This window comes from Rhinopithecus bieti, unplaced genomic scaffold, assembly GCF_001698545.2.
Source record: "Rhinopithecus bieti isolate Rb0 unplaced genomic scaffold, ASM169854v2 scaffold_9693, whole genome shotgun sequence".
NCBI classification, from domain to species: Eukaryota; Metazoa; Chordata; class Mammalia; order Primates; family Cercopithecidae; genus Rhinopithecus; species Rhinopithecus bieti.
In genome coordinates this window covers 501,937-514,335 of record NW_016806178.1, presented here as the reverse complement: position 1 = coordinate 514,335, position 12,399 = coordinate 501,937, and the positions used below count along the sequence as shown (strand labels likewise).

The window sequence follows — 12,399 nt, the reverse complement described above, 5'->3', positions numbered from 1 at the left end:
GCCAGACAATTTTATTTAGAACTGTTTTGGCTTTATGTTTGCCAAAGAAACACGTTTTTTGTTTGTTTTTTTGACAGTCTCATTCTGTTGCCCAGGCTGTGGTGCGATCTTGGCTCACTGCAACCTCTGTCCCCCAGGTTCAAGCGATTCTCCTGCCTCAGTCTCCCGAGTAGCTGGAATTGCAGGCATGTGCCACCATGCCTGGCTAATTTTTGTATTTTTAGTAGAGATGGTGTTTCACCATGGTGGCCAGGTTAGTCTCAAACCCCTGGCCTCAAGTGATACGCCTGCTTTGGCCTCCCCAAGTGCTCGGATTACAGGCGTGAGCCAATGCATCCAGCTGAAATGTGTGTATCTTTTGCACACACAAGGCAAAAGGTGAGCCAAAAGGGGCATCACAGTTCTAAAACCTAACCAATCTTTTCTAGAGAAATATTCTGGCGGGAGTGGGGTGGTGGGGGACAGTCAAGGGCAACGTGCTTAATTGAATTTGGCTTCAGTCAGCAAAAGAGGAAATACATTACACAGCAAGGACAGGAGAGACGCATTTGGTCTCGGAGATTCCTGGTGTTGTTTCACATAATTACTTTGATAGAAAACTGCTAAAGGGGCTTTTCTTCCTTTGATTTTTGTTCATCAAGGGTAGCTCAATACACACAATCATGGATATACAATACAGACAATAGAAACTTCCAAGACAACTCTAATTGAACCCTCTTATTCTATAGATAAGGAAACTGTGGCCACCAGAGTGGGGAGGATGTGCTCAAGATCAGGAGAACGAAGGGATGTTAGCCCTGGCTTTGCACTATCAGTCCAGAGCTCTTTCCACCTCCACAGGGCACTGCCTCATCTGACTCCATTCTTCTCAGGCTCCTTTATGGGCAGGTTGCTCTGCTGCTCAGGGAGGGGAGGGGCTCGCCAGGGTGCAAGTCACCCTGGTCTTGCCTAGAAACCAAGGTGCTGAGGGCTGAAAGGCCCATCTGTTGCAGTCAATTCACCCAAACATGTTAACAAGCGAGAGACACAGCACAAACCAGCAGTTATGGCCTGTCCCTGTCTCCCACTGGACAGCCGTTTTATCACCTGCAGCTGCAGTCATTTGGGGTGGCCTGCTGTGTGCTGCCTCCCTCAGAGCTGTCTGCTTCCTCTGTGGGCACAGTCTGCTGTGTCAAAGCTGCCGGTCCTTCTCACAGCCCAGTTGGGTGTCTCCAAGCCTTTGAAACTCAGGCTATTTTCTTTCTTTTCTTTCTTTCTTCCTTCCATTTCCCTTTCCCTCTTTTTTTTTTTTTTTTTTTTTTGAGACAAGGTCTCACTCTGTTGCCCAGGCTGGAGTGCAATGGTATGAGCTCAGCTCACTGTAGCCTTGACCTTCCAAGCTCAAGTGATCCTCCCACCTCAGCCTCCAAAGTAGCTGAGATTACAGGCGCATGCCACCACACTCAGCTAATAAAACAAAATGTTTTGTGTAGAGACAGGGTCTCACTATGCTGTCCAGGCTAACTCAGGCTATTTCCAATGACTCCTGTGATATCTATTGCTTATCTTTCATATTAGCTATGGAGGCCAAGTCCCTGAACTGCTGCCGAGGTCTATGAGGCTTTTTCCTTGGTCCCAGCTAACAAGATCTGCCTCCAGTGTCCCCCAGACACTCCACAAGTGACAAGTCACAAATGTCTAAGGGCCCTTGGTCTCACCATTCTGTTAAGAACAAAGACAGCCGGGCTCAGTGGCTCACGCCTATAATCCTAACACTTTGGGAGGCTGAGGCGGGTGGATTACCTGAGGTCAGGAGCTCAAGACCAGCCTGGCCAACATGGTGAAATCCTGTCTCTACTAAAAATACAAAAAAATTAGCCAGGTGCAATGGTATGCACCTGTAATCCCAGCAACTTGGGAGGCTGAGGCAGGAGAATCACTTGAACCTGGGAGGCGGAGGTTGCAGTGAGCTGAGATGGTGCCACTGCATTCCAACCTGGGCTGCAGAGGAAGACTTCGTTAAAAAAAGAAAAAAAAAAAAAAGAAGAAGAAGAAGACAGGCCAGGTGTGGTGGCTCATGTCTGTAATTCCAGCACTTGGGAGGCTGAGGCACGAGAATCACTTGAACCCAGGATGGGGAGGTTGTGGTAAGCCAAGATTGACCACTGAACTCCAGACTAGGACTGTCTCAAAAAAGGGAACAAAGACAGCAAGCTTCACATGATTAAAAGTGTAATCTGAAGCCCAGCACGGTGTGGTGGTTCATGCTTGTAATCCCAGCACTTTGGGAGGCCAAGGCAGTTGCATCACTTGAGCCCAGGAGTTCGATACCAGCCTGGGCAACACAAGGGCTTCGTCTCCACATAAAAAAAAAAAAAAAAAAAACAGAAAAATTAGCTGAGTGTGGTGGCACACACCTCTCGGCCCAGATTCTCAGGAGGCTGAGGTGGGAGGATCACCTGAGCCTGGGGAGGTCAAGGGTGCGGTGAGCCACGATTGTGCCACTATACTCCAGCTTGGGCAACAGAGTGAGACCCTATCTCAAAAATAAGTAAGTTAATTAATTAAAATAAAAGTGCAATCTGTTCCCACCCCTCTTTTAAAATTTTCTTCTTTTTTTTTTTTTCTGAGATGGAGTTTTGCTCTTGTTGCCCAGGCTGGAGTGCAGTGGTGCGATCTTGGTTCACTGCAACCTCTGCCTCCCGGGTTCAAGTGATTCTCCTGACTCAGCCTCCCAAGTAGCTGGAATTACATCTTCTTCTTCTTCTTTTTTAAATTATAGGGATGAGGTCAGGCAGGGCGCGGTGGCTCACACCTGTAATCCCACGAGCACTTTGGGAGGCCAAGGCGGGCGGATCACAAGGTCAGGAGTTTGAGACCAGCCTGACCAACATGGTGTGACCCCGTTTCTACTAAAAAAAATACCGAAATTAGCTGGGCATGGTGGTGCATGCCTGTAATCCCAGCTACTCAAGAGGCTGAAGCAGGAGAATCGCTTGAACGTAGGAGGCGGAGGTTGTAGTGAGCCGAGATTGTGCCACTGCACTCCAGCCTGGGCGACACAGCAAGACTCCATCTCAAAAAAAAAAAAAATTATACGGATGGGGTCTTGCTATGTTGCTCAGGCTGATCTCAAACTCCTGGTCTCGAGTGATCCTCCCACCTAGGCCTCCCCAAGTACTGGAATTATAGGCGTGAGCCCCCATGCCCCACTCCCAATCCTCTTGAACCACTCACTCTAGTTCAGACTACCAGATAAGAGTTTTCTAGGAAGGAGATCGCTGGGAAATAACAACCTCTACACTATCTTCCTGCCTCAGTCTCTCCTTTCTAGCCCAACTACACACTACCACAACAAGTTTCCTAAAAGCCTACGTTTTGCCTTCAATAACTTAGCTGTATCTAGAGACTGAAGTACTAACTTTTTGGGCAAACATAGCCCTTCAGAGACTGGTGCCAGCTGACCCATCCAGGATGGCCCCTGGCTGTGGGCCACCAACAAGGGTTCTTCCAGTTACACCAGGACCACATGTGTCACAGCATTTTTTCCTCCACCTACATGGTTGGGTCTGATACACTAGAGCCACAGCTCGTCTCAGAGGCTTTCTGTGTACTCCAACCCAGGGTGAGGTCCCAGCACTCACTCCTGTGGTACTCAGTCACAGGAAACAGCGCTACCTGACACAGCTTGCTCTCATGTACCTGACTGAAGGTAAGATGATTTTCACAAAAAGTTTTTTTTTTCCTTTTTTGGTTTTTTTTTTTTGAGACAAGGTCTCACTTTGTTGCCCAGGCTGGAGGGCAGTGGTGCAATGTTGGCTCATGGTGGCCTCCAACTCCCCGGCTTGAGCAATTCGCCCACCTCAGCCTCCCAAGTAGCTTGGGACTACAGGCATGCATCACTTCGCCTGGCTAATTTTGTTTTATTTTTTGTAGAGACAAGGTTTCACTATGTTGCCCAGGCTGGTCTTCAACTCCTGGACTCACCTGATCCTCCTGCCTCAGCCTCCCACAGTGGTGGAATTACAGGTGTGAGCCACCACACTCAGCTAAGAGTTTTTCTTGCAGAGAAAATTTTACATCTTTATTCTCTTTCCCATCTTTCCATGCCAGAGGGTCTCAACAGGGGACAATTTTGCCCTCCAGGAGACATTTATGACATCTAGAGACATTTTTGGTTGTTGTGACTGAGGGGCTGCTATTGGTATCTAGTGGATAGAGACCATGGATACTGCTAAACATCCTGTAGTAACCAAGTGCAGTGGCTCACACCTGTAATCCCAGCACTCTGAAAAGCCGAGGTGGGAGGATCACTTGAGGTCAGGAGTTCAATACCAGCCTGGGCAACATAGTGAGACCCCATTTCTACAAAACAAAAAAGTTAGCCAGGCATGATGGTGCCTACCTATAGTCCCAGCTACTCAGAAGGCTGAAGTAGGAGAAAGGCTTCAGCTCAGCACTTTGAGGCTGCAGTGAGCTATGATCGCACCACTGCATGCCAGCTGAGGCAACAGAGTGAGACTCTGTCTCAAAAATAAAAACAAAATCCTACAGTGCACAGGACAGTCTCCACAACAAAGGACTATCCATCCCAAAGTCAACAGTGCTGAGGCTGAGAAACCTTTTATTAAAGTAACAAGTAGCAGACAGAACCGTTTCCCTTCTGTTGGTAATGCCAGCAAATAGTGAAATACCTGACATAAGTGCTGAAGACAGGACAAAGATTTACTCAGGACCTGAAGAACCATAAACTGACATTATCAAAGGAAGTCACTCGCTCCTGCTTTGGGTTCACTCAGAAATATACTAGATGGCAATCTGGCAGTCCCAGTTGCCGCAGAACAGCAGGATATGCAGCAAAGACTGCTCTCTACTGCTGACTCTCAATTACGGGGCAGCTGGCTGAAGGACACAGATGCACCCAAACCTCAATGCAGCTCGAATACCCTGCATGTGGCAAGCTGAGCCAGGAAAACCAACAAGACTGCTCGCACAGCAAACATGTCCTAAGCACCTTCCTGCCTGGCCCTGTGCTAGCACTGGGGACATGAAAGAATGACAAAGTGGTCCTCCTTGAGGAGCTCCTAGTCTAGTGGGGACATATAGTAGTAAACAGTTACTGATCTTCACAATTGGCTTGGCTGATCTCACTTCCATTTTCCTTTAAAATCCTTCAAGGAAGGGAGAAAACAATGAAGTGGAAAATATAGCGGTGGAGCTCCACTGCTGATTAAAATCTATATTGCTATGGCAGCCCCTCTGAGACAGGATCAGCTCCTGGGTTTGCACCAGCTGGGCTTGTGGAGCTTGTAAATAATTAAAAGGTAATTGGAAGGGGAGACCAAAGTATTAAGTGGATTTCTCTCTCTCAGGGCAAATGGGGAGGTTCATTGCTGCCAGTCACATTATCTTTCAGGAATATATATATATATATATATTTTTTTTTCTTTTCTTTTCTTTATTTTTGAATGGAGTCTCACTCTGTTGCCAGGATGGAGTGCAGAGGCACAATCCTGGCTCACTGCAACCTCCATCTCCCGAGTTCAAGCAATTCTCCTGCCTCAGCCTCCCAAGTAGCTGGAACTACAGGCAGGCGCCACCACGCCCAGCTAATTTTGTATTTTAGTAGAGACGGAGTTTCACCATGTTGGCCAGGATGGTCTTGATCTCTTGACCTCCTGATCCACCCACCTTGGCCTCCCAAAGTGTTGGGATTACAGGCAGGAGCCACTGTGCCTAGCCTCAGGATTATATTCTTGTTTTTTACTGACACGTGTAGTTCCAGGTAACAGCTGGAGGAGCAAACTAATGAGGGCTGCTCACATTGCTTTGATGGGCTTAGAGATTCGGGAAAACCAAGATTCAAAACTTTCGATTGCCTTTTTAAGCAAACCAGCAGTAACAAACATGCTACCAAGAAGGCAATAAGGCTGCCAAAGGTACAGGAGTGGGAGGAAGGAGGGAAAGAGAGAGAAATGAGCTTAGAATATTTAGCTGCTGGGGGCTGCCATTACAGCTTGGCCCAGAATAAAGAGGAAGATTTCATTCTTAAGTCTCAATAAAGTTGTTGACACAGGCACCAAGGGATGCATGATCAGCTGTAACAGGATGCTGGGAACAGGCTACTGGGAGTAGCTCTCCTATGGTTTTGTCCTGAGGGTGATTAAGGTGGACCCACACAGGTTGCTGAAGGCCTTCTCCTAGAGAGGCTGGGGTGCTGGCCACGCATTCTGAGGGCTGACCTGGCTGGTGAACCCATTGCTATAACTGAATACAAAGCCAGGAAGTTGAGTCACTCGGCTCTAAACTCAGTCACACCATAGTCTATAGTGGAGATGGCTCTTGGGGATGTGCGGGGAGTGAGGAGAGAAGGAAAGAGAATTGGGAGGGTGCATTATAAGGCAGATGGCGGCTGGGCGCAGTGGCTCATGCCTATAATCCCAGTACTTTGGGAGGCCAAGACAGGTGGATCACTTAAGGTCAGGATTTTGAGACCAGCCTGGCCAACATGGTGAAACCCCATCTCTAGTGAAAATAAAATACAAAAATTAGCCAGGCATGGTGGTGGGCACCTATAGTCCCAGCCACTTGTGAGGCTGAGGCACGAGAATTGCCTGAACACGGGAGGCAGAGGTTGTAGTGAGTTGAGATCATGCCACGGCACTCCAGCCTGGGCAACAGAGTGAGACTCTATCTCAAAAAAAAAAAAAAAAAAAAAAAAAAGGCAGATGCCTATGTACCTGACCATAAAACTGCAGGAATGTTTTAACCAAGCCAACTATCTTACCGTTAAACTGCAGGAATGTTCTAACCAAGCCAGCAAATACAAAACATCAAAAGTCAATGGGTAAGAAGAAAGTGTTGGCCTTTCCTTTCCAAGGATCATTTCAGACCCTTCCAAAATATCCTGAGGGGCCTCTATTCTTTCACTTACCTTTCTCAGTCTCCATGAGACTAGATATGCCAACAGGAAGCCCTACATGCTAGATTAAGTGAAGTCCAGGGTAGCTTTAAGGCTTAAAAAAGGCATATTTGAATTTGAAGTGATTCCAGAGACCAGTTAATTGGAAGAAGAGACACAAAATCAGGCAGGGCCAAACGTGGACGATCATTCCATCTACTTTGTGCCAACGCCTTCTCTGTCCTCTTCAATCTGGCTATCAGTTATTTGGCTAAATCCAGAACCAATTGGCAGTAAATGCCTCTTGTCCTCCTGGATGAGGATTAGTGGTCCAGGATGTCTAACACTGATTAGCACACAGTAGGCACTCTATCAGTATTCCCTGAATTGGAATGATGAGTAGATGCACACTCACCCCTCTTCTGCATAAAGACGAAGAGGTCATCCAGGAACTCTTTCCTTTCAGGATCACCGTCCAGTTCATACAGCTGCAATCCCAATCCCCAAGAAAACACACAATGAAAATTCCATCATGTTGAAGTCTTTTTTTTTTTTTTTTTGAGACGGAGTCTCGCTCTGTCGCCCAGGCTGGAGTGAGTGCAGTGGCCGGATCTCAGCTCGCTGCAAGCTCTGCCTCCCGCGTTTACGCCATTCTCCTCCTCGGCCTCCCAAGTAGCTGGGACTACAGGTGCCCGCCACCTCGCCCGGCTAGTTTTTTGTATTTTTTAGTAGAGACGGGGTTTCACCGTATTAGCCAGGATGGTCTCAATCTCCTGACCTCGTGATCCGCCCGTCTCGGCCTCCCAAAGTGCTGGGATTACAGGCTTGAGCCACCGCACCCGGCCCTTGTTGAAGTCTTATACGTTACACTATGGCCATCTGAATCACTACAAATGCAACTCACTGGCTACTTTGGTCCTTATTTCTTGGGAATCAGCTATAGCAAGCCACTGCAGAACTGCCCCTATCTATATCACAAAGGAAATATTACAGACCTTGGCAAAATCTCGAGAGATCTCTCTTCCTCGGCCTCCATCTGCATCATCACTCCAGGCCAAACCACCATTCTAAAAGGGAACAAAACACAAAGTTGAGAGGGGCAAAGGAAGAGAAAGAGTTAGGACAGAGGGCAAGGCAATCATTTAGGGCAAAGATGAAGACGCTTGGCAATTGTGCTATCCTCATTCATACTGTAAAAGACAACTCAGAAGACTAATTCTGCCACCCTTATAGGGACATCTTTTTTTTTTTTTTTTTGCTTTTGATTTGGTTCCAAAATAAAGAGGGAATCAGGTGGAAGAATCTTCTTCATTTGTTGGAGAAGGGTGGGTGTCATTTATACTTGATAATCCTGGAAGAGGAAGACACAAAAGCCCACATTGCTTAGAAGGGGCTCATTCCCAGCTGATCCTCAGAAGCCATCACTCTGAATGCACCACTTTCCTGCAGACTGGGAAGATACCTCGCCTGGTTTCCTACACAACACTCTAAGTGATAAGGGTCAAAGCAAGCAGCACATACATCCTGAAGTTGGTCTCTCAGCCAAGCCTCACTATTCAAAACCCTAAGCCGCATGGCAAGAATTCATGGTGATACGAGGGCCACCATGGCCTGAGATTGTTCCCAAGATACAGACTGTGCCACTAGGGTGAGAGTTCATTTTTATTAGAGAAACAATGAAAACCTAAGCCCATCTTAAGTGATTGGGTTGAAGCAACACCACTCAACTAAATAGGAAGGGATGGCAAATAAACTTTTTTTTTTCTTTTTTTTTTGAAGAACGGAGTGCTCGCCTGTGGTGCCCAGGCTGGAGTGCAGTGGCGCAAGATCCGGGCTCACTGGCAGCTCCCCGCCTCCCGGGTTTAGCCATTCTCCCGCCTTCAGCCTCCGAGATAGCTGGACTTACACGGCGCCCGCCACCCACGCCTGGCTAACGTTTTTTGATATTTTAGTAGAGACGGGGTTTCACCGTGTAGCAGGAGAGGCTCTCGATCTCCTGACTGTGTCCCACCCGCCCTCGGCCTCCCAGAAGTGCTGGGAATTACAGGCTGTGAGCCACCGCGCCCGGCCCGAAGGGATGGCATATTCTTTAAACTTGCTTCTCATCTTTATTCAGTCCAGTAACTCTTTTTTTTTTTTTTTTTTTCCTGAGACGGAGTTTCGCTATTGTTGCCCAAACTGGAATGCAATAGTGCGATCTCAGTTCACTGTAACCTCCACCTCGCGGGTTCAAGCGATTCTCCTGCCTCAACCTCCTGGGTAGCTGGGATTACAGGTGCATGCCACCACGCCTGGCTCACTTTTTTTTTTTTTTTTTTTGTATTTTTAGTAGAGATGGGGTTTCACCATGCTGGCCAGGCTGATCTCCAACTCCTGACCTCAGGTCATCTCCCCACCTTGGCCTCCCAAAGTGCTGGGATTACAGGCATGAGCCACTGTGCCCAGCCAAGTCCAGTAACTCTTATTCCTCCAACGAGGTATCTCTTCAGCGGGAAGCCTTCCCTTCAACCATGGCTATACTAAGTACTCTAGAAGCAATCTCTGTTCACTTCTAGCTTAGATTTTTAACATATTACTTGGAATGTATCTGTCATCCCCACCATATGGTAAGCTCCTTGAGAGCAAAGGTGTCTTATTTATCTTTGTCCTCAGGCACATAGCACATTGCCTGGTACACCAATTAAGCACCTCTTCAAAAAATATACAGATACTTTACAGGGGGTTCAAAAAGTCTTTTTGCTAGTGAGGGTATGAACTCTCACAGGAGAACTCTGTTGTTCACCCCAACCCACCAGTCAGTGGAGGTCCCACACCGAATCTGTCATACTCATTTCTCCCGCAGGACCACAGGCACATGCGCACCATGCCACCCAGCTGGCTGGGGTATGCATGTGGTGAGGAAAGGACATGTGGAGCTGGGGAGCAGTAGTTTCTTGGGAGAACATTCTTTGGACTACTCAGGAATCTTCTTCTAAAACCATGTCAATGAAATAAAAGCTTGGTTGAATTCCATTCTCTTCCACCTTCCCCTTTAATAAAGCTTATCTGAAAGGAGAAGGCATTATGCAGTTATATTTTGGGGCCATATTTTGCTTCACCTATTCAAAGTGGGCTCTGAGATGCAGACCCACTTTCTGATAGCAGCAGTCTGGCACACAGTGGTGTAGGTATACTCAAGAAGTGACACTCGGCCGGGCACGGTGGCTCAAGCCTGTAATCCCAGCACTTTGGAAGGTCGAGACAGGCGGATCACGAGGTCAGGAGATCGAGACCATCCTGGCTAACACGGTGAAACCCCGTCTCTACTAAAATACAAAACTAGCCGGGCGAGGTGGTGGGCGCCTGTAGTCCCAGCTACTCGGGAGGCTGAGGCAGGAGAATGGCGTAAACCAGGGAGGCGGAGCTTGCAGTGAGCTGAGATCCGGCCACTGCACTCCAGTCCGGGCGACAGAGCGAGACTCCGCCTCAAAAAAAAAAAAAAAAAAAAAAAAAAAAAGTACAACTGGTCGAGTATAAAAAAAAAAAAAAAAAAAAAAGAAGTGACACTCTGCCAGTTAAAATGAAACAGACTACACCAAACTGTTTCTCTGCTTATCTAGTAAAAGACGCGTGTACGGCAGTGCTCGGTAAATGCTATCTGACCGTGCACTCATCATCTCCCAAGGCAGACATTGTTGGATCCCTTCCTACAGTACCTTCAGCTGAGGGGAGCCAATAACCAAGTGGGAGGAACATTGTTTAAAAAGAAAAAAAAGCTAAAGCTCATCCCACATTGTAATTACAGTCACCAGAAATCTGGTGTCATCTGGTGGCAACTAGCACAATGAATAATCAAGATGAATTATGCCTGTCAGGTCAGCAAAACCAGAGAGAGTTACATTCCCCCTTTCAAAGGATGCAGTAGGTTGCCCTAATGCCCAGTGATTTTGTTTGAGCCAGTAATTCCTGCTGGTAAGTCAATTATCCCAGGAGCCCCTATCGGCTGAAAGACATTTAATGGGGGATCATTGCCGCTTCTGTTATGTCAGCTGTTTACTGCGGCAGCTCAATTCCCAACTCTCTGGCCAGAGCTCTGAAGCTGATCTCGTTCACAGAAGGATTCTTTCTCTATCAGTCATCAAGAGAGATGAAAGCACCATTTTTTTTTTTTTTTTTTTTTTTTTTTTTTTTTGCTAATTATAGTAACTTCCAAGCACTCTGAATGCTCACTCAAAAACTATTTAACACTCAGTTGGGTGGAAAGGGTAGAATCCACAACCTAAAAAGTCAGACAGGGCTTTCCACAGCAGGAGAGCAGTGTGAAAACAAGCACGCTGCTGTGACCACTATGTGACTATGTGTGAAAATAAACACCCAAGTGTGAGCGCTCGGCTCCAGGCACGGAGAATGCCTTGGCAGGATGGGGGCTGGGGCTGGTGGGGTCCTCTTGACTTCTCCAGCTTTGTCCAACCTGCAAGAGAATCCGAGCAGTAGGATGCTGAGGCCTTGCACAGAGCCCACTAAGTGTGACCCACTTAGCTTGAAGTGCCTCCAGCTTGGTGACCACAGAGATCAGGAAGACTTGCCAGAGCAGGAAAGAAATGAGACACCGAACTCTCTGAGTAATCCCACTGTTGGATCCATTCCACAGATAGGAACTGTCAGTTACTCTATTTAAAGAAAATGTGGGGAAAATAGTTGCCCAGAGAGGAGGTATTTTCTTTTGTCCAGCTCCAAGGCAAGGATACTCCATTCAGCTGGGGCTGATGGAAAAATGTCCAACGTGCATTCATTCTTTGTCTTAAGGCAGCTAAACTTTGATCCTGCTTCACAGGATTTTCTGGCTGAGGTGAGAGTAATTCCTGAGCCCTGCCTGCCTTTTGCAGTCTAGCAGAGCCTCCTGCCTCTGCCCACCAGGCAGATTCAATGCCTTTCTCCTCTGGGCTCTATCACCTGTGTTCAGTTACTTGTCTGTCTCCAGCCCTGAGCACATAGAAAGCACTGACCGGCTGGGCATGGTGGCTCTTGCCTATAATTCCAGCACTTTAAGACCAACCTGGGCAATATAGGAAGACTCTCTCTCACTTTTTTTTTTTTTTTTTTTTTTGAGACAGTCTTTCTCTATTGTGTAGGCTGGAGTGCAGTGGCATGATCTTGGGTCACTGCGACCTCCACCTCCCAGGTTCAGGCAATTCTCCTGCATCATCCTCCTGAGTAGCTGGGACTACAAGTACATGACAGTATGCCTGGCTAATTTTTGTATTTTTGGTAGAGGTGGGGTTTTGCCATGTTGGCCAGGCTGGTAAGGGAGACCCCATCTCTACCAAAATAATAATAATAATAAAATAAAGAGGGAGCACTGACACATCTGCTAAAAGACAGAGATGGGCTCCCCTGTGGGACCTCCAACCCCACAGCTCCTCTGTCTTCCCCTTCCCTTTTCATTGGGTGGGTTATAGGCTTAACCAGTTATTTTCTTGCTTCTTAACTCTGATCAACTGTTGTGAAACATGGCTCACTTATGCAATTCAAGTTTGTGT

The 12,399-nt window shown here is 47.3% G+C and overlaps 1 protein-coding gene across 3 annotated transcripts in view; it reads right to left on the bottom strand.

The window, feature by feature from the left end:
- The window catches only part of ARID3B (AT-rich interaction domain 3B), a 64,040-nt gene that overhangs the window by 17,835 nt on the left and 33,806 nt on the right, over positions 1-12,399 (bottom strand). For all 3 annotated transcript variants that reach the window (XM_017874932.1, XM_017874933.1, XM_017874935.1), the window contains exons 3-4: positions 7,876-7,947; positions 7,296-7,368 (exon numbers count right to left, since the gene is read on the bottom strand). In XM_017874932.1, coding sequence (XP_017730421.1) covers positions 7,296-7,368; positions 7,876-7,947 — 145 coding nt within the window. The remainder of the gene's footprint in view (positions 1-7,295; positions 7,369-7,875; positions 7,948-12,399) is intronic.